The 22743-nt window shown below is 38.5% G+C and overlaps 1 protein-coding gene across 8 annotated transcripts in view; it reads right to left on the bottom strand.

Moving 5' to 3' along the window:
* Window positions 1-151: 151 nt before the first annotated feature.
* HNRNPH3 (heterogeneous nuclear ribonucleoprotein H3) overlaps window positions 152-22743 on the bottom strand; it is a 79531-nt gene continuing 56939 nt past the window's right edge. Inside the window, exons 1-10 of one of the 8 annotated variants that reach the window (XM_016198392.2) lie at window positions 10800-10884; window positions 5840-5973; window positions 5167-5305; window positions 4481-4665; window positions 3953-4039; window positions 3537-3652; window positions 2394-2529; window positions 1690-1785; window positions 1500-1592; window positions 152-1386 (exon numbers count right to left, since the gene is read on the bottom strand). In XM_016198392.2, the coding sequence (XP_016053878.1) occupies window positions 1310-1386; window positions 1500-1592; window positions 1690-1785; window positions 2394-2529; window positions 3537-3652; window positions 3953-4039; window positions 4481-4665; window positions 5167-5305; window positions 5840-5951 (1041 nt within the window). In that variant the 5' untranslated portion in view covers window positions 5952-5973; window positions 10800-10884 and the 3' untranslated portion in view covers window positions 152-1309. Of the gene's footprint in view, window positions 1387-1499; window positions 1593-1689; window positions 1786-2393; window positions 2530-3536; window positions 3653-3952; window positions 4040-4480; window positions 4666-5166; window positions 5306-5839; window positions 5974-10780; window positions 10965-22743 lie in introns of those variants that run through there. The other 7 variants (XM_016198393.2, XM_016198391.2, XM_087824389.1 and 4 more) reach the window with 7 other exon arrangements.

Raw genomic sequence — 22743 nt, forward strand, 5'->3', positions numbered from 1 at the left:
TGATAGGCTCCATTTAAGCTATCACAGCTACCTTCTCTGAAGCAGAAATCACTCCTTAGGAGTCACTTTGTCTAATCTTCAGTTAGACATACTTAGTACCTTCGATTTATAATCAGTAATTGACACAAAGCATTCTAGGACAGACGCCATACTATTATCTCCCACAATGATATTTATTACATTAACATTTCTAGCAAAAACAAGTAACAAGTTCAATAACTGAATTCACATTAACAGGTTTCACTTTGATCCATTAGCCAATCTGGAAAAAAGCCATATTGATCAAAGGGATTAAAAGTAAAAAGCACCTTTTCCTTGCTACATATAGTATTTTAACACAATGGCCCTAAAACTCCATACAGATATCAGATACAAAATCCAACTGTAGGACTTTCATTTTAATTAAGACTACAACATGGACTTGTCTCTTACGTTTTTAAAGGTATTTATACAGTTATTTAAAAAAACCAAACATATGCTTTAATTATTGGGCTTAAACTGAAAATACATCTGTGAGAATTATATACTCCATAGTTAATACCTTTGTACTGAATTCTCATGTCACTTAGAACCTTAACCTAGTCAAGACATTTTTGAGATAACTTCCATCATTTTGGAAACATTTTTTTGGTACTTCAGTTAAGTGCCAAGGAGATTTTATTCTAAAATCTAGGGCTAGAATTTTAACTTCCAACACTCCCATCCTTGGGTAACACAATTATGAATATTCAGAAATTTATGTACCTCTTTCTTAGATCATTAACATTTCAGAGCTATGCCTGACAAGTGACATTTGAAAAAGACTAATATAGAATTAGCAGAATTTATACTCCTGAAACCATCTAAACCCATCTTTAGGTATTATATATTTACAGTATTGTCCAGGAGAAATGAGAGTTACACTATTTTCCAAGCTCTATTCCAGGTGTCTCCTTAAGACTTGCAGCTTATGCAGAAGTGAACCATTGTCCTCTAAAATTACATTGTAATACTTCTGGTAGAGCTAATAATAAAATACACCAACCCAAATCTTATGAAAGCAGCACATCCTTAGGAGTAACTAGTATATAAAAAGTATCAACATCAGTGGTTTGAATATAAAAATTTATTTTTAAGTCAAAGTATGCAACAAATAAAACCTACAGAAAACAGATTTTCCCATCACAATCTGTTGCTTTACCAAATAATATTTTGAAAACACATTCCTTCAGTCATTATAAAGATCTTAAAATACAAAAGAAATTAAATCTGTAAGAAAGTCTAGTAGACCAGATGCTGTTGTCAGGACTATTATGTTGGTGGTTATGCTCTAATACATCCCACGCCATCCACCTCCACTCATGCCACCTTGCCCATAGTAACCTCCACTGCCTCCACCACCACGACCTTAGGGAAAAAAGACATTAAGAATTGTTTAGTAGGCAGTTATCAATGTAGAAGATAGTCTGCACTATATATGGGGAATAACAAACTGAACCAGAGCAACCAAAGACACTTACCATAACCACCCAGGCCATCAGGGGTCCCATATCCTCCACTGTAATTGTTCCCCATTCCCATTCTTCCAACAGATCCATAACCACCCTGATTATCTTTAAAAAAAAAAAAACAAAACAAAAAAAAAACAAGTTTGAGGTTGATTGCTAAGTGTCTAACTCAACTCCATTTACTTAAAAAAACTTTACATACCCATTCCATCTCTGCCGTAGCCTCCCATTCCAGAACCTCCCATTCCTGAGCCGCCTCCAGGAGTGGAATTCAAGAAGAGTTCAATGTACCGATGTTCTTTAGGAAATGAAGAGTAACAGGAAAGAAACGACGGATCAAATTTATCAAAGTATAACTAATGTTTACTAATAATAACTAGTTTAACTAATGTTAAACCTAAGTGTACCCTTACAGATTGAGGGGAGTGATAAAACGAATGCTGGGCAGGGATAAAATCTAGTCTTTGTTCAAACCGTATAACCTTGAACAAGTTTGCTTATCTATAAGAAGGACCGATACATACTTCAGAACCAGCTGGTATACTTTCTCAAAAATATATTTTAGGCCCAATCACAGAACTGAATTAGAATCTTAAGAGTAATGTCCAGGAAAACTTTTTATTAAGCACCAAGTGACTGATGTATAGCCAGATTTGGGAATCACTTGTGCAAGTTGATCAATGTATAGTTTAGGAAGTGGTATTAATTTGCAAAAGGCATGGGAACTCAGACAAGTGCATGAAACATATCTCTCCCTTTAATAGCTTAAGCTCTAATTATGTCAAGTATTTAAGAGTCCGAATTAATGCTTCAATAAAAGCCCCCTAGAAAGCTATAAAAGTCTGAACTTATAAGAAACAAGTTCACAGGTAGGAAACAAGCTAGCATGCCAAGAATACTACTCACGCATGTTATTCTTATCTTTAGACATGGCAGCTACTGCATCTTCATGTGTCACAAACTCTACATCTGCTTCTCCTGTTGCTCTGCCATCAGCTCCAATATCAATATGCACTCGTATTGGATTTAGTGGTGAGAAGAACTAAAGAAAAAAAACCTTGCTACTTTTCTATATTATTGAAACTACCACATAACCTTGGTTTTTCCTCGTCTGTTAAACCCTTCTACCGCCCCGCTGCAAGGCTAACAGTTACATCAACACCAGAGATTCTAAGAACATAAGACTACACTAGGAAAACATAGAAACTATCTTCTAAAATAAGCTAGGTGATATTAAATTTGAAAAGAAAAATATTTCTAATGTAGAGAACAGTTACCCGAAACAGATGAAAAAGTCTCAAACCCTACTCCTGACAGGGAGAATAAGTACCTCACCCCCACTCCCAAGAAAGGTATTTGAAATTGGGTGCTCAGTGATTCCGAATGATGGAACTGGATAGCTCCCAAAATATATCACTCAGTTCTAATCACAAATTAACCAGGTTTAACCGATTCTAAAAGGTACCTGGAACTCAGGCCAATTGGTTCCCAGTAAGAGCTAGAGCAAAAATTTTCTTTAAGATCTAGACAGTAGATACTCTTGGCTTTGTAGGCCACTGTGAGCCAACAACTCAATAAGTAAATCGATGTGAATGGATGGCTTCATGGACTGAAGTTTGCTGATTCTCTAAACAATATGAAACCAACCAGTTTCAAATCAATAGCAGCATCTATTTCCATTATTTTCAGCTTGTCACATAGCCTAGAAAACCTAACCTAACTACTTAAACTTTTCACTTGTTAATAGCATATTTATTCTTTCAAAACTTCACACAAGGGAAACAATCTCCCAGTCATCGCCACTATGCTGACAGTCTTTCACTAAATTCTTAACTGGACTTCATGACTGTAGCATTAACTTGCTTGAATCCTACGTAGGTCAGCACAAAATGTTTAGACACAAAAATATTAATCAACTACTGAACATAAAGATATATCTAGTCACATTAAAGGGATCCTGATAGCAAAACAACAAAAATGAGAATATTAAGAATGCTTTAAAATTTAGATACCGAGATTAATATAAAACTAATTACTAAAATTACTCACATTAGCAATGTCATTTTCAGTTGCACGAAATGGCAATCCTCTCATATGTACAAAATGACCACCATGAAAACCTGAACTCGCATCACCAGCTCCACCATAGCCATGTCCTCCCATACCTAAAGAAGCATTTCCAGATCATAAACTGATACATATGTAAGGAAAGCGTTTCAATAAACTATTTCTTCCCCTATTTCAATCTTTTTGCCAACCCCAAGAGACCTTAACACTTATAGTTGTTCTAAACAGCAAATGGAGCATTTACCAGTATGTATATATACATATAAAGCCCTATGTAGGAAATACACTAAAGTATGCCTGAGTTGACTTTACTATGTAAGTCAACTACATTACTACCAAGTAGTTGTAAAGCAAGTACCAAAATTCACCTAAGAATATGTCTTTAATATTTAGTTTACCTCTTCCATCTCTCATTCTGTCATCAAAGCCATCATTTCCATAGCCATAATTATTATAGCCACCATAGTCATCAAAACCTCCATAACCTGTGTAATTTGAGAAATACATGAATATACTTTAAAGATATAAATTTTATGGTTTACAAAAACATACTCTGTGGTAAGCAGTTTGGTTAAAGTATTATTACAAGTTTGCAACTCCCAACATGTGAAAAAAGCAGTTAACACTTGGTAGAAATTAAAAATCTCAAAAGGATACATTTAGACATCTAAATTAATTTCACCCTGATGCAAAACAGAAAATGTCCAAACATGCCAATATCTTCATTTTAATTTCTGTATATGTTATCTAGGTGCCAATATGTGCATCAATCAAGCCCCACAGCTGGCCATGGGAATCCATATTTTCATGAACAGGTTTTAAAACCTAGTAGGTACTGAAATTACTGCCATTTCTGTATTTCTTGACAAAGTGTCAGAAACATTAAGAAAATGACAACAGAACCTTTGTTCATTAGATACACATACCACCATCATATCCATCACCTCCTCGCCGCATTCTGTCATACATACTTCCACGCCCAGCTCCATAATAACCCCCTCTTCCTCCTATTGGTCTATCATATGGTCCTGGTCGCTGGCCCAGCAATCTTCTTGGTGGATCATAAAATCCTTTGATTTCACTCCTGCTACTTCTGAAGATCTCAATATACCTATTTAAAAATGGTTTAAGGTACTGGTTTCAGCTTAAATGTATTAGAGTAAATAAGATACTGGGCAAAATGCAGTAAGTTTTTCTGTATCTAGATACAAAACCCAATTTAAATTGCCTAAATACACCATAAAAACATTTTTACACCTACAAACTTAAATAATATTTAAGTTTTACATAGACAAATTAGTCATTTGAAATATAAATATAATTTTAGCTTGTTTCCTTAAGCACAAGATAGGTGTTTAGAGAAAATAGTTGATTATAAAAAAGCATGTATCAACATCCTACAGAGAAATGGAAACAATCTAATTTTAATTTAAGCAAACTATTAGCATTAATTCCCCACCCAAATCTGTAGTTTCCAAGTTAAATTTAGATAATTATCAATTGTTTTAAACTACCCCAGAAAAATGTTACTGGTACCCCCCCACTTAAGCAATAGTGACCCACAACCCCCAAAAATAAAAATTTAACACCATCCCAAACTCTCCATCCCCACCTGTGCCCTATTCTTTCCTTGTGTTTCCCCAGAGCATTTTCTGCTATCTCCTTTGAAGCAAACTGCACGAAGGCCTCCCCTGTGCTTCTCCCCTGGTAGTCCATCGTCAATGTTATCCCATTTGGCACGATTTCCAACCCTTTAACCCAAGGACAAATAACCCCATCAAGGGGAACAGTGTTAAAGGCTGAAACATTCCCATCTGAATCAAATATTTAAAACAAGTCTAAACAAAACAAAACAAAATGCTTAGTTCCCCATCACCCCATAATACAAATGGAAGATTTTTTTCAAATACTGGATTACATAATTCTTTTTGCTACCAGTGTCTTTATAAATTACACACTCTAACAGCCCACCTATATTACATGGAAAAAAAAAAAAAGCAAAAAAAAAAAAAAAAAGCTCAAATCAAACTTAACTATGCTCCATATGCTAATTCATGGTTCATCACATATAATTACTCTCAATTACGTTTATTGCACATTAGTCAGGTTTTACATATCCTACACATTCTGTATTGAATATTAACTGGAGCAAATTTTATAACTTTATGCATTAACCAAGATATACTCAAATCAAAAGTCCCCAAAACAAATGGGTTTTGCACATTAAAAATTGAGTTTAATATAATAAAATCACAATACTAAACTTTGACTAATACTAGAGGTACCTTGAAAGAACTGAACTATTTCCTCTTTGCTGCAACCAAATGGCAGTCCACGAAGTCGTACTGTCCCATCACTAGCGTCATTTGGACCATTATGTTTCATAACCCAATCCATCTCAATACCGTTTGATTAAATGCTATAAAAAAATAAACAAGCACATAAAGCAGTCAATCAAAATATACTCTTGTCAGAGGTACCGAAGAAACACCTCTCAGTGGTGTGTAATAGGAAATGTAACATACATCTCAGCGACTCTGGTGACAATGCTACAATACAGTGGTACACCTGTTTTGGGGTAGGCAAAAAAAGACTGGGAAAAGGCAGTGAAACCTGACGCCTCCTACCAAAAAGTACTGAATTTCTAAGGATCAAATATTATATATTGCCTAATTTTAAGAAAGCTTACCTAATTCAACTCTAAGTCTTCGAACTCTCCCTATTTCTTAACCCTGCCATTTAGTACCAACTCTACCTTTTCCTCATCTCTCGAATTTTCATTCATATTTTCCATGTTTTATTATTCACTTGAATAGTTCCGCAAATTCTTTCAAACTTGACCACTCAAAAGTTGCACAAGCACAACCATCCACTCACGTTAAGAGCCCAAGTCAAAAGTACGAGTATATCTTTGAATTTGGAAAAAATGGCATCACAAAAGTATAAATTTATTAGATGCACTATAGTTCTGAACATATCAAATTGTTTTTGAAGGGGGAAATTCTTATCTCTATTGTAATTAATTCTGATTCAAACACTCCCCAAGAGTAAATTTTAGAAGTAACTAAATTAGGTTTAATTTTAAAATAGAGGTAAAAGGAGAGTGTGGGGTGGAAGGGGTCAATGGGGAGAAAAAGGGACATCTGTAATATTTTGAACAATAATAAAAACATACAAAAAAAAGAGGTAAAAAGGCCACTTAAAGTGAATGCCTTCCAACAACAGTATCAGTGTTTTTTGAAGCCACCTGTTTTGGAAGTTATTGGAGATAGTATATTAAAAACCAGTTTACTCACTGCTTTTCTTTTAGACACAAATTAAAAAAAAAAAAAAGACAATATATTCACATTAAAAAAGTATTAAAAAGGGTACAGTGAGAAGCCCTTTTTCCCCTCCAAAAAGAATCTACCCACCCAGTTCCCTTCCCGAGACACCCATCCTTCCTTTTAAGATTCCAGAACACTTTAAAGAGGCTAATGCAGAAGTCCTTCAGCTGCAGAAACTTACCAGAGCTTACAAATTTCATTATGCAGCTGTAGGAATCCTACTCACCTGATTATTTCAAAACTTTCCCTCACCACCTCCTCCCCTGTAAACAAAACAATTTGTTCACTTGATTCCTTTATGCTCAAGAATTATTTCATACCAACAGTATTCACTAATATCTAATTTCACATGATTGAATTATCAATGCAACTGTTAGGGGCAGCATCTGCAAAGAGTAAAATTCCTCTTTCCTAGAATTCTTCCATTTAAAATAAGCTAATGTAGGATTTCCCAAATGTGTTTATAAATCAAATCACCTCTGTCCCTGTTCTCTTTTTTGTTGTTGTCTTTTGAATATTTTTATTGATTTTTAGAGAGAAGAGAGAGGGGTAGAGAAACATCTATTGGCTAAACTCCTGCACACCTCCCAATTGGGGATTGAGCGCGTGACCAGGCACGTGCCCTGACCAGGAACAGAACCGCAACCATTTGGTGCCCTGGAGGACGCCCAACCAACAGACCCACACAGGCCAGGCTGCTCTGTTATTTTTTAAACCAAGAATCCTAGGTGCCACTCTAGACAGAGATACCAAAAGGTGAGAATGTGCATTTATCTGACGTTACAACTAATCCTTATGCACACCAATAACTGGTATGAACTTTTCAAACAAAAGAAACTGGGTTTGAATCCCTAGTCTGTCACTCACTAGCTACTTAATTTAAGCAAATACTGTGCCCAACTATAAAAACACAGCAGTGGTACCTATACTTCACCGGGCCATTTTAAGAATCATTCAGTGCTTGGCCTGTGGCATGACAACGGTGGCCACTGTTACTGGATTTTAAGGGCCCTGTAGAACTAATGAAATGTACCACAAACGAAATAACTGAACTTCAAAGGACAGAAAAGTATTGAGTCTTAAAAGGAAACAGGACTGTTCTAACACCATGCATTACTACCTCATGAAAAATTTAAGAACTTAAAAGTTGGAAATGGATTATCTTTACTACAAGAACCAGCAAGCAAACTAGTTTTGATTTTCACATCAGCCTACACCCATGAGAGCCTATATAAGAACAACAAATAAGTACTCTGTCTATAAAAAACAACACTAGCCCTGGTCGGGTGGCTCAAATGGTTGGAGCATTGTCCTGCACACTAAAAGTTGCGGGTTCGATCCTTGGTGGGGGTGTGTACATGAGGCAACCATTCCATGTTTCTCTCACATAGAAGTTTCTCTCTCCCTCCCTTCTGCTCTCTCTAAAAACCAGTAAAAACATCCTCGGGTGAGAATTAAAAAACCCCCACAAAAACCATACTTAACATAATTTTAAATTGGGGAAAGGTTAACCAGATTCAGAAGAAACTTTTAATAGGGTGATTCTCCATCCCACATGTTCAGAGTACACAACAGAAAAGAAAGCACGTTCTATTATTTCTTCAAAACCCCAAATTTGAGTCTAGAATTCTACCTGCAAAACCAAACCAAGACGAACTCTAAAGGCATACAAAGACAATCTGCTTTAGTACCTTAATAAAGCTCTCTCAGAAACTACCTACTTTTTATTAATTATTCAGGATAATCCGCCTCACCCTTTCTTTGCAACAGCATCATGGCTAATCACAATTCTGTTTTAAGACTTCGAAGTGTTAGCACCAATAAACACCAGCAGTTGAAATATTAGAACAGCTTTAGTCAGTTTTGTATGAGAGTTTAGTTTGTTAGAAAAAGCATCTAACAGAGGCCATATGAAATGTAAAATTCCTTTATCACAGAGATTATACTATCTTAAGTATATAATATATAAAGGGTTTGATGCATCAATAAATAACTTTCTAAATGATAGTCCACTTGTCCTAAAAATATAATGAACTTCAAATTTTGGTAAAAGACTGGTGATATGCTTAACTAAAATGGAAATTTTTAATCATTCCCCCTTTCAAAGTGCTCATTCAATTAAGGAGGGAAAAAAAAGACGACAGGATACTAATACCTAAATGAGGTAAGTTCACGAAAAAGGATTATGAATGAATTTATTACTACATTCATCCACGTGTTTACAAAACAAGGACACACACTCACACGGTTATTAAAAATATAAAAAATAACGTGGATTTCCGTATTATGATGCAGATGAGGGCAGAAAAAAAGATTTCTAGGGCAATCCAATTAGGAAAGCTGTTATATCATATAATACTTTATAGGTAAACTCTGGCCTGTCTTTTAAAGCTGGAAAAGTAGATAACAGACTTCTTGCAAAGATTCATATGAATTATTGGAAACTTATTCTCGGGCCTTGCCTGTCCCTTTCCTACCATCTTCAATGAAAATTACCGACACAGTTCTGAGTTCTAAGGACCAAACACCACCACAACCATATGGACTGGGCTTTCAGGTTTGTCTTTGTTTAGTACGCCTATGTTCTTGTTCGAAATTTTACAATGGCTCTACACTGAATAAAAAACATGCTTAGCTACCAAAAGAAAATAACCACCAACTGTATTTTGAAGTATTTTACTTTTACAGCCTAATGCCCACCCCCAAATCTTCGCACAGTAACTCAATTCCTACACACACACACACACACAATTTTTACCATCACTGTTTTAACGTTTTCCCAAATGTAAAATGCCTACTTAAATTCTAATCCAGTGTGTGCCAAACTACATAAAACTATTACTAAACCACCCCACCCCCGCCCCAAAGTTCAATAAGCCGTATCACAATGTTCATTGGGCCCAGACGACCTATTTGAAACACGCCCATTTCACATTCCTATTTGGCAAGTCACCCACTTTTCTGTTTACAAACCAATTACCCACAAAACCTTTAAATACGTTTAAGATAAGCTTAAAAAAACACCACAAAAACCCTTTGGAAAATGAGTACGTACTCTTTTCGAAGTTCCAAATCTGGAATATAAGGGCCGGCTAAGCGTCCTTTATTCCTCCCCGGAGACTTTTCGTTTATCTAGCTGCCCTAGAGACCAGAGAGCTAGGGAGAGTACGCCCCTTCCCCCCGCCTCCCCGCCCGGCGGCCAAGCCTGGCTTAAAAACCTTAGCCACCGGGCGGCGGAATTACAAAGGAGGCCCTTTGCCTCCTTTGTCCTGGATTTGGGAGTTGAGCGCCATCGTCGCCATTGGCTTTCCTCCCCCAGCTTCAGCCTCTCCCATCTTGAGAATCTGCGTCAGAAGACACTCGCAGTCCCGCCAGCCCAGGTAGCCCAGCCGAGACTGCGGAGGAAGGGAGGCCGCGGTGGGAGGCCAGGCCCATCCAGCGCCATTTCCATCGGGAGCGCGCCCGCCAGCCCAGATCCTCCCCCCACCCAACGGCCCAGCCTCTCCCCGCTCGCTTCGTTCCCCACCCTCATCCCCTCCAGGGCGCTCTGACCACCCTCCGGCCTTCTAAATCGGTTTTCAGAAGCTGAGGGGCAAAAAGTAGGGAGGAAGGGCGGGAAGCCGAGCTGGACCAGCCACCGTACCCAAGATGGCGGAGGCCAAACCAGCAGGAAAAGGGGAAATGCTGGATGACCCCCACTCCGGGCCTCGGCTTCATTCACTGAATTCCACCTTAGCAGGACCTCCCCGCGACATGCCGCCCCCCCTGAAGTGGGAGATCGCCCGTGAGGGGCAACCTGGCCGCTTCCGAGCGGCGACCTCCACACTTCCCCCCCAACCCCCTCCCAGTCTCTTTCGTCCTTCTCCCGACTCCGCTCACAGAACCACCAGCCCAACCTACCCCCTTTTACTTCAGATACCCTGTCGAGCGACAGCAGCGCCGACGCCGGTGCTCGCGGGGTCCTGCCGAGAGGAAGCAGTCGCTCGCCTCGAGCAGCGCTCTTCCACAACGGTCCTCCTAACCGTCTCCGGTGGAGGCTACCGCTAAGGGAGCTGCGCAGCAGAGCGACTGGCTTGGGGGGATGGGAGAGAACGAGCGAGGAGGGGGTGGGTGGAGCGAGAGCAACGGAGAACGGCCGGCCTCATTCTCGCGAGACGAGAGAGCTGGTCCCGCTTTGGCGCAGACGACAGGTAGTACGCGTGCGCGCCGGTAGGCGCCTCCGTTAGAGTAAGCGATAGAGGAGGAGGCAGGGAGTTCTGCCCTGCTAGCCTACCGTACAACCATCACATTTTCAGAGCCCGCCTTTCTGGCCTCTTTTGAGGGTAAGTGGTAGTAGTGGTCCTCCCCGTGTGCCTTGGTTTGGAGGAGGTCTCCAGTACTCTGGCCCTCCAAGAACAAATTGCATGAGGGCCCCGCCCTTACCCTAGCGTCACCTGCGTGGAAAAGGCGCCACGTGGTTCTGCCGCCAAACATAGGGGCGGGTTTTCCTTGTCCACCATGTTTGCGTTATGCAATAAAATAGTTTTTCAACGCTGGGGGGATTCAGAAGTGTCCACCAGCCCTAATTTTGGCCCTGGGCCTGGGACGACGCCTTCCTCTGGCGCCGCTGCCCCACGCGGGCCTCGTCTTGATTTCCTCCCTGCCACGTTTCCCTACAAATCTCATCTGGCCTCTGCATTCCTTTTGCCTTCCATCTCTCTCACTTCATAACCTGAGTGACCGATCAGCGCTAACTGCCGACTTCGGGTTGCTTTCTATATCGACCTTTGCATCCTTGAAAATTGTGCGTACAAGGGATACCTAGTAAGTCCGTTTTGGCTATGCTCTCACACCACGAAGGTTCCCAGTGACATCTAATGGCTTTCTGAATTTCTGGGAAGGATGGAGGGCAGTCCAGGTAAAGAGATCAATGCAAGTTAAGGCCCAAACGTAGGAACGGACATGAAGTGAGAGGGCGAGGAGGACATGAGTGTGAGCACACGGTTGTTGTTGTAGGTTGGGAATGTGGGTGAAACTTGCTTGTCGATCTTCAATATCCAATCAGACTTTGTACTTTGTTGCGGACATTGGCAAGCCTGTGGAGGGTGGGATAGGGGGTGCAAGGAGTGTTAGCAGTGAAGAAACTTGAATAGTTTTCCCCCCATGAGATCTGAAGTGTGTAGGGTGGACACAGGAAGCCAGTTACCTTCAGATAATGGAAACTTCCATTTCATGGCTTTAATTCATCCCCAACCCTGCTCAAGACAAGTGTGGAACAGCACACTTTCCCTCTTCGGAGCTCGCCCTGCGCCTTTCCCATTCCCCTCTTCTTGCCCCCCAATGCACCTTACCCTGACCCTTCTCTCCCCTAAGCTCCAAGGGCGGCTTCTTTTGCCTCTATAACTTGTTTCCTGAAGCCCATTTCTTCTACCGCTCATTTCTTCTACCTCTGTGACTTTCTAAATAAACTTTCTCTTACAGTTTGGAAAAAAAGACAATTGAGCGACAGTAAGAATTGGCTAAGCCTTAGTGCTGTAGTGCCTTTCTTGAGCCCACTCCCTCAAAATACCCTCCTGAGAAAGGCGGAAGGTACAGTGCCGTCATCACAAGAGACAGAACAACAAAACCAGGATAATGTAATAACAATAGCTCACATTTACTGAGGACTTGCTTGAGCTGGGTGCTCAATTCACTGACTCTTTACAACTGTGAAAGATAGTAATTATTATTATCCCCAATTTACAGTTCTAGAGAAGTGAAAACAATTGCCCAAGGTCACACCTTTAGTGGCAGAAGCTAGGATCTGAAACCTAGATGGTTTTACTCCCAGGGCCAGGGTCTTAAACATCATTTTAGGCAAATTGAAGTTACTTTCCCTAAAAAACACTGGAGTTACCATATCAGGAGACCTGCAGTTAACACTATTGGCTGGAGACTTTTGAACAGGACTGAAATTTGATGTTCCGGTTTCACAGACACTGTGAGCACTCCCCACTGTCTTCTTTTTAAAATAACTACTGTTTTAGTAAAGACTCCAAGATCTCACACTTTAGATGGAGTTCTTTCCTTGTTTCAAGTCACATCCCCACTTTTTATCCTTTCAGTCTTTCCACCTGATTTGGTAGATGGAATTCTGTAATCCCTTTTATCCAGTGCCTCAATTCGAACAGTCTACTTACTGCCTGATTGAGTTTGGCATTCTTTTCACATACTGTACTTTGTGTGGTTATGGGCCGAAATCCTAAAAGCATTGTAATGATTTCTTATCACCACACCTTGATGTTTTCTTTGGCCATAATTTCTTTGTATTGTGCACTCTGCTGTTTGCCAGTGTGAATGCTTAAGAAGAACTTGAAGTTAGTACATGTATTCCTTTTGCTTTTTTGTCATTATAGCAAGTAGGAAGTTTTGAGTGTTTAAAAAAGTACACTATATAAGGTTAAACCTAATTTTTATTTGACTTCCTATTGTACTATTTTTCTAAAAAAAAAAATAATTGTCTATCAACTATTCCCATTTGCAAATTGAATCCTGTAAGTAAGGCTTGGTGAGACAGGCTCACCACTGCTCCAATGATCCCTACAGAATTGTTTCCAGATGGATCTCTGTGGAATTGTTTCCATAGAGATGGTTAGAAATAAGGGCTCCCAGCTGCTTTGGGGATTTTCTCCCCGCTTTGTCTTCTTTCAGTCATTTCAGTGCTTTCCTATTAGCATAGAGATCAGAGGGACCCTGGAGAGGATCTTGTTAGAGGCCATAATGAGAGAAAAGATGAAAAAGGAGAAGGAAATAGAAGTACCCACATCAACTAGGGAAAAACAGGACAATGAACGCATGATCATGTATTATACCATCAAGAGGCGAGGAGAGGAAAGTTCCATGCAGAGCCTGAGAGAAAGAGAAAGATACAGAAATCTAGAGATTGCACTTCTGCGGGAGGGAAGGCATATTAACTAAAAATTAGTTACGATAGTTGTTCACATACCCCCAATGACATTCTAAATTAACATAAAAATTGGATTATCATAATCTTTTTGCCTATATGAAAAGCATATAAGCTAAACATAACAAAACTTATAACTAAATTTCTAGGAGTGTGTCTAATTAAGTTAGTTAATGCCTTTTGAACACTAAATTTGTCTTACTAATGTTTTATGAAGTGTTTGTTCTTGGATTTATATCATATATATGTACCATCTTTAGAAAGAACTGATCTTCCTTGTCATGATTCAAAATTATTTCTCAGGACAAGGCTTAATTACACAGTTAACATTCTTAATGCCTTTTTGTTTCTTTAAGTCATATAAATGTTCATCTGGGACTAGGGAAACACAAAGGTCTCATCCAATTTTAATAATTATACTCTAAATAAGCAAATGGAAATTTAAAAGAAACCACCTAACACACTCTCTAATTTTTGAAAATAATTAAAATTGTTGAACATTCTTTCTGTTCCAGTGGACTAATGTGAACAGGGAAAACAGCTACAAATAATGGCTACGTAAGCACTGAAATCAAATTATTGTACTGTTTTTAATGAGTCATAAGCACATTAATAACTTAAAAAGCAGCACAGATAAATAGAGTAACACAGTTTCCTGCCCTTCCACCCACATGATTTTAAGCTTCTAACTGGTAGATAAAAATACAGGTTTCATTATATATGTATCTATGCCTCTGAACGTACAAACAATGATGGTTAGGTTGGGGGTGGAAGCACTTTAAGCAACTAATTTTTTTTTTTTTATATATCTTTATTGATTTCAGAGAGAGGAAAGGAGAGGGAGGGAGAGAGAGAGAGAAACATCAATGATGAGAGAGTCACTGATGGGCTGCCCAGCCTGCAACCCAGGCATGTGCCCTGACCGGGAATCAAACCCCGATCGCCTGGATCCTAGGTTGACGCTCAACCGCTGAGCCACGCCGGGCCGGGCCAGGCAGCAACTAATTTTTACCACTGGCTATTAATTGACCAAGAAATAGAAAAATATAGGAGACAAAGTAAAGCTCCAAAGATTACAAAGAAAATCAATGGCAAAATTTATAATCGTCTTCATAGTCAGGGAGTCAAACAGGCCTAGGTTCCAACCTCAGTTTTGACACCTACCTACCAGCTGTTTGATTCTGAGGCAGTTAACTTTTCTGAACCTCAGTTTCTTAATCTCTAAAATGGGTAGTTAGGCTGTTATACAGGGTAGAGATTAGTAGTTGAAATAATAAAAATTCTAGTCCCATCCTATTTAATGTATGTTATGTTGTTGTTAATAAATGTGGTTCATTTCTGTTAAAATGATTTCAACAGTGAATTTAATAGAATCTTTTTGGTAAGTAAATTCCTAAGCACTGTGTTGGGGAGCAGAAATTACTCCAGGGGAATCTGTGAACTCATATAAATACCAAGTATCATCTGTGGACAGAATAAGTAATATTTCACAGGTAATGTTCTGCTATTTTTCTAATATAGGCAGATGTGGTTGCTATTAAGAAAATGGAAATTAATTTGAGGGCATTACTGAATTCTTAGTAAGTCAGTATATGTGTTTTATTTATTTTTTTGAAATAGAGAGAAACATCTATTTGCTGTTCCACTTATTTATGCATTCATTGGTTGCTTCTTGTATGTGCCCTGACCAAAGATCAAACCTGAAACTTTGGCATATCAGGATGACACTCTAACCAATTGAGCTACCCAGCCAGGGCCCAGTATATGTGTTTTAGTTCACAAAAAGTAAAGTACATTAGGCGAAGCTGTCTCTGACTTTTAGGGGCATATAGATAACATTAAACAGATAATATTAAACTATAGCAAGTAATCAGATGGGGTAAACACAGTGTTTGGAGAGCATGGAATAGGACCATAAGTACAACCTGGGGCTTCCGGGAAAGCTTTCTGAGGGAGATAGCTCCTGAACTAAAAGAGGATAAGTAAAATTTAGTTGGGCTGTGAAAGGTAGAAAAGGCATTAAATGCTGAGGATACAGTAAGATCCAAGGCATGGAGGTAGGAAATAACTTGGAAGTGTGGGAACTCTAAGCAATTGGAACACTATAAAATAAATGAAGGGAGTAGGTAGTAACCAGATCTTGGAGGAGTTTGTATGCTACCCTGTAGGTAGAGCTTGGCTTTTGTTTTTGTTTTGTTTTATTTGAATTTTTGTAAGAGTTTATTTGAGCCAAACTGACGACATGTGCTGAGGAGCAAGATCTCAAATGCTCCCCAGAATAACAGTTTTGCAGCTGCTTTTTTGCATTTGTAATTAAGAAGAGGACATAAGGAAGATTACATGGAGGTAGGGAAAAGCAAGGCTGGGATTGGGTTACAGGATAGTTAACACAATTACTTACATGTTTTCTTGAGAGTGGTTACAGTGTATTTTAAAGGCGTGTTAACCTAGTTGCACAGAAACAATGGATGGTGCTTGCTTAAGGCAAAGATGAACATTTTACTAAAAAGGTATGTGCCTGGGGCATGACTACTGACCAAGAACTGCCCATTTAAGAGGTTATTTTCCATAGAACCCTTTTTTTTGGTCCACACTTCCCCCTTGTGGTCATAAATTGATCCGAAGGATGTATTGACAACCAACCTTTGGTCAGATAGTGTGGCCTCACAGCACTAGGAATGCTTATTCCTAGGAAGTTTCAGTATCAACGTTGTCTTCTTGACCAGTGGGGATGAGGCAATTCTGTAACTATGGAATCTGAGTTGAGGCCAAATTTTTTCCAAAAGGGAAGGGCAGGTAAATGAAAGTCTGTTCTTATGGCCTTCATGGTAAAAAAACACCAAATCATTTCTATCCGGTGAACCATCATGATCTGAGTTCTGCCTTCTGTCTTATTGTTCTGTATTTGGCATCCAGTATAACATTTAAGCCAAGAGAGAATTAACCTTATACATGTTCAGTAATCAAACAGTTGGACTATATAGGAAAACCCAAAGAAAAGTCTAACTATTATTATATTGTTATATCATTGACAGACAGGTAAAGACAATCTAACGAAATGGATTCTGAGTTCAACGTCAATCCATAAGTATACAGTCCTTGTTGATGTCTTGGGATAGCTGTCTACTGCTGGAACCAACAGCTTCTCATCTGCAAGGAGTCTTTGATGTCTAGACGGGTAGATGTCCATTTGTGCTTAGGTGCCTGATAAGGTCCCTTCTAATGAGGTTGAACAGTGTCTTTTATTTGATGTCCTTTTCAAAAGAAGAAAATCTCCAGGTGACAGCCAATGATCTTTAAAGACTTAGTCTCCTGGTAACTTTGCTGAAAAAGGAAGCAGTTACCTATCTGACATTTTCATGAAGTGACTCCATCAAACCTGGGCAATAGTGTAAGGTGTTTCCTTTCAATAATGTTAGCTCGTAAGTTCCTTCATCTAAGTCCAGCTTAAATGCAAAAAAATCCGCCCCCCAAAACAAAAAATGAGCCAGGGAGCGGGGAAGAACCATACGGCCATGTTGGGTTTACCATAGCACCGACTATTCAATTTTCACAGCCAGTGCTGACCCACACAATATACCGTAGAAGTTTTCATCACTTATTTTACAATGCTTTCCATGCAATCTAACATAAAAACAAATCTTGGAGATGTTCCAGAGGGCCTTAAAACCTCAATTTCTAATGAAAACTAAGAATTAAACAATTAGTATTCTTTAGCTTGGCAGATTTATGAAGATATTTTATAACCTCTAGAAATATTTCATAGACATAAAAGTCAATCATTAACATCAACTTATTTTTGTAGAACCCTGGCAAAATAAAGACATGTCTGTTTTACATAAACCAACAAACTTAAGCTAGCTTTTATTTACTAAGGATTCATTTTAGATCACATGAACTTGAAAAGCATTTGGATTATTTCTACCTTTCTGAGAATTTTAGAATACCCAATTCTTACAAGTGCTTGCCTTTATATTAATTTAAACACCACCACCTGGAGGTAGAAAATTATCTCACATTTTATAACATACATATATAGATATACACAGACAGCCACAAAAAACAGTTGGATTCAAATTTTGTTTTGGAGGCCTTTTGCAATTTATATTTGTCCTTGACAAGTCAAGTTCCAAATGACCATCCCCCTTTTAAAATAAGGACAGCCATTTTTAATACCTCAAAAAACTGAGTTGATACCTAAATGATATCATAGGTTGATCTACTTATCTAAATCCTCTTTTGAAACTTTGAGAGACCAATTAAACATTTTCCATTCATTCTGCCTAATTTTATAGCCAGCTTTTTCTAATTGTGCACATAAAAATTAATTTAGAAGTATCAAAGGATCCCCATCTTGGCCATTGTAGCTATAAATGGGAGGCTGACTGTAGTGGGCCTTGTTGGCCTGGGAGGCATGATTTCCCATGTCAATTTTGAGACCAGTAGAGTCTGAACAAATTTCTAGGGAAAACTAGCCCTTACACGCATGTCTCCAGATGAGCCACATTTAGTGGTTATCCCTATAGGACTGTTTTAAGCCCTAGAGGATATTTTTCTTCAGGCAACCCCACAAAGATTCTTAGTCACCTAAGAATACCTAAGCAAGGGCTAAGGGGAGCTCACTGGATGTGGCTGGAACCGTGATGCTTTCCAAGGCACATGCTTCTCTTTTGGCCCCTCTCTTAGGGTGAACCCATTCCAGGGTGCCCTGCCCTTCTCCCGGGGGCTCTCGCAGGTTTCTCTGGGATCAACTACATTACTGCACTGCATGCCCGTGCCATCTGTGCCACCCCAGATTTGGGGGTCTGAAACAGCTGTTGTCACCCATTTGCTGTTTGGGTTGGGGAAGCAAGTATCCTTTCTCTTTCAGAGCTAGAGAGAGTTCATTTAACCAGCAAAGGTTTTGTTCAGACTCTCAGTAAGCAATACAATTAAAAAGCCAAAATAAGAGCAGTAACCCATTTTTCCCCGAGTTATCTCAACCCTTATCCACCTCAAGGATTTTTCTAAGTACAGCTCAAATAAAGTCATGGTCTGCTACTTAAAGCAACTCCTGAAATTCCAAGAAAGACTCATTGAAGTTTATCTGATGCAAAGTGGGAAGCTGGTGGGGTACGATAGCCCTCACTTGTACCTAGCAGTGATCTGGCTCTGCAGAGTGGTCCTGGGTGGGCTTCAGAATCCTGCTGACTGTGCCAAGTAAATGTTAATGTAAGAAGAATCCAGACCTGTAGAGAATTTTTATGAGTTTATTTGAGCCAAACTAATGACATATGCCAGGGAATAAGATCTTGAATAATCCCTGGCTTTTGTTTTTAGGTTGATAATCAACCTCAAATTAGATCATTTTGGCTGAAGTGGGGAGGGTGGACATTGAGAGGAGAAGAGAGAAGGCTAGAAGGCCTAGGAGAGACAATGAGCACTTAAACTAGAACAGTGGTATTAGGGATAGGTATAAGAGAATGTCTTTGAGAGAGATTTAGGAGTTATTTTCAGCAGGATTTAGTGGTTGATTAGAGGGGCCATGGATGGGTGAGTTAAAAGAAGTCAAGGATGAATTAGTTTTGGTTTAGGGTTGGATGGTAGGGGCAGCAACTGACATAGGAAATATAGGAATGTTGGGTATGTTGATTTAGAGATGCCATGTACAATCCAAGTGGATGTGTGTAGGAGGAAATTAATATGTGCTAATTAGTATAGATTTGGTATTCATCAACTATATTTTGCTTTCACATTCTGGAAGTTTTGAGAGATAGGCTCAGGCCAAGTAAATTTGTTATAGAATATGTTGTAAAATTTGGAATTAGAATTTATTAACTTATACTGAAGAATAATGAGGAATGATAGTTACATTTAATGTAATTTATATCTAAGGTGATTACTGATCAGATAGGGTTTAAGTCTGTCATTTTGTTACTGGTTTCTATATGTCTTATGTCTTTATTGTTCATCTACTCCTTCATTACTTTTTTTTTTTTGCATTAACTAGGTATTATATATATGAGTATATATAATACATATATTTATAGTAAGCACGCATTTACGAGTGTACATAAAAAGAAGGATACATATAGAGGGGTACAAGGTTTTAAGAGTTATTATTTTGTTTACTTATTCGTGGGATTGTTATAATCATAACATTTTAAAAAATCACTACTTCCCACTATTGCTAAAGTTAAATCCAAGTAGTAGATATGTAAAGACAGATAGTATTTTTCCTCTAATGACTTTGTAGACCCAGTTTTCCTCATTTAATTTCAAGACAGAGCAAGACTCTACCAGTGTACAAAAAGATCAATGCCTTTAACTGTAAGACTGTCCAAAAATTCAGAATTCAAAATATAAACACGCAATAGAGCTGGATAGTCAAATACAATTTATTTATAGAGTAGCAGAAAGAGCTTAAGCAATTTTTGGCATATACTAAGGGTTTTAGTACTACAGACAGTACTGAATCATGTTTTTCTTACTTAGAAAGGATCATAAAGTATGTTTATAATTTTTCTGGAGTCTCCTCTAATTCCTTGAACTTCTTTTTAAAAAATAAATTTTATTAAATTAATTGGGATGACATCAGTTAACAAAATTATATAGGTTTCATTTGTACAGTTCTACAATACATCATCTGTATATTGCATCATGTGTTCACCACCTAAAGTCAAATCTCCTTCCGTCACTGTATATTTGAATCCTTGATCTTCTTAGGGGGCAAGAATGTGGGTCTTATTTTCAAGTAGTCAAAGTATTTTTTAAAAATTTGGTTGATAAATGGTAAGTCACGATGATGAGAACTGTAAACTTAAACAGAAAATTGAAAATTTTCCAAAACAGTTGGTGTTTGAACATAAATGTAGTTTAGGAATTTGGAACTAACAAAGGCAGTGTTTCAGAGCTTCTATTAAGTCTAGGAAATATGCATAAAAGTAAACACAAAGTAGTTGAGTGCCATATATGTATGATCTTAGTAGCTAGATGAAACTAATTTGAAAACAAATTTTCTTCCAAGTATCTTTTTATCCTCACCCAAGGATATGTTTTTCATTGATTCTAGAGAGAGAGAGGAAGAGAGAGGAAGGGAGAGGGAGAGAGAGGAAGAGAGAGAGGAACATCGATGTGAGAGAGAAACATTGACTGGTTGCCTCCCGTATGCTCCCAACCTGGATGAACCTGCAACCTAGATAGGTGCCCTGACCAGAAATTGAACCCAAAACCTTTTGGTGTATGGGACAACGACCCAACTAATGAGCCACTGGGCCAGGGCAAAACTTTTTTCCAAATTTTGAATTACATTTATTTTACTTAGAAATCATAATTTTTTATACTTCTCACCAGCTAGCTAGTAGACAGTGTTCATGTACACTTTGAATACCAGTACTGTTACTAAGTATTTACCATTTTAAAGAACTAAACTGTCATTTATGAATGAGTAGCCTAGTTTTCAGACAGCAGTCATAAAGCCAAAGCTAAGTGAGTTCTTTTGTGCTAAGAATAATAGGCAGGAATGAACAATCTGTTGTCTGTAGGTAGCCACAGGAGACTGTAAACAAACTAAAACTATTACAGGGGGACAAATGAGCATCAGTGTTCCCAGGCATGCCCACGCTTGATAGCTGCACCTCAGGCCCAACCATTAGGTTGACCAGAATGCCAGGGTTTTTATGCACGCCCACTTGCTGGGTAAAGAGGTTGCTTAAACTTTACTGGCCTCAAATTTTCCCTCAGCAATTCAGGGGGAGATTAAAGCTGCTTTTTCCTTACAGAAATGAAACAGAAATTAATTTTAAGGTGAGAGAGAGAAAAAGACATCTCAGAAATAAATTCTAAAGAAAAAAAAAGGAAAGAAGAAAGGAAGACGACAGAAATAAGTTCTAAATCCAGACCCTTGGGGTGGAGGGTGAGGCTTTTCATGAGCCTCTCTCCTCTCTCTGGGTGCCTAGCATTGGATCCCAACAGAGTAGCTGTTGAACTGAACTTTGGATTTCTGACCAAGTCATGACCATTGGCTCCAGCTGTTCTTCACAGCCTCACTTCCACCCTCTCTATTCACTTCCTCCCCTTTATGTCCACATCCAGTTGCTTGCCTTGTGATCAACCAATGCACTCTGCCGAAAATGCCTGTTCCCACCTACAAGAACTGCAGAACAATTTTTGTGTGGTTTTGGACCCACTGAAATGTCACCTCATTTCTGGAGTTCCCTCTGACAGTCTCCTGGGTAGAGTTACTGCTCTCGGTTGGTTTTGAAGCATTTAATCTGTATCTTTTTCTTTCATATTATAATTTTTACATTGGTCTCCCTACTGGCTGGGAATTCCTTGAGAGAGAGAGAGCTAGTGACTTATTCATCATTTTATCCCCAGAGTCTAGCATGTGCCTGGCATTTAGGAAACACAGTAATTTTTGAAAATAAAATTGTTAATGTGAGTCCTAATTTAAGAATATTCTGTTACCACATGGTATAAACTGGGATATTAATTGATTAAATTAAATGAATTTTTAAGAACCTTCCTTTCTCTACCTTTTGACAGAGAATAAAAATTAGAATAGTTACATAATACAGTTTAGAAATAATATTTTTAAACATTTATGGTATTAGAAACTTCATGCTTTTTCTATAATGATTCTCCAGGTGCAGTATCAGCATTATATGGGACCTTGTTAGAAATGTAACTTCTTGCGCCCCACCTTTGATTTATTGAAATCAGAAATTCTGGGAATGGAGTCCAGCAATCTGTGCTTTCACAAGCCCCACCCCCTGAAATGATTCTGATACATGCTAAAATCTGAGAACCAATGTTCTAGAATAAATCAAAATGCTTAAGAAACTTACACTTGGTAAACAACTCTTTTTATTTAATCAGAAATAAATCTTGTTTAGTGTTCATGCGTAAGATAATATAGTTTTCTAGTGTTTCTTGTACCAGGATCCTTTGTATTCTTGAG

This window comes from Miniopterus natalensis, chromosome 14 (assembly GCF_054644295.1).
Source record: "Miniopterus natalensis isolate mMinNat1 chromosome 14, mMinNat1.hap1, whole genome shotgun sequence".
Taxonomy (NCBI): Eukaryota; Metazoa; Chordata; class Mammalia; order Chiroptera; family Miniopteridae; genus Miniopterus; species Miniopterus natalensis.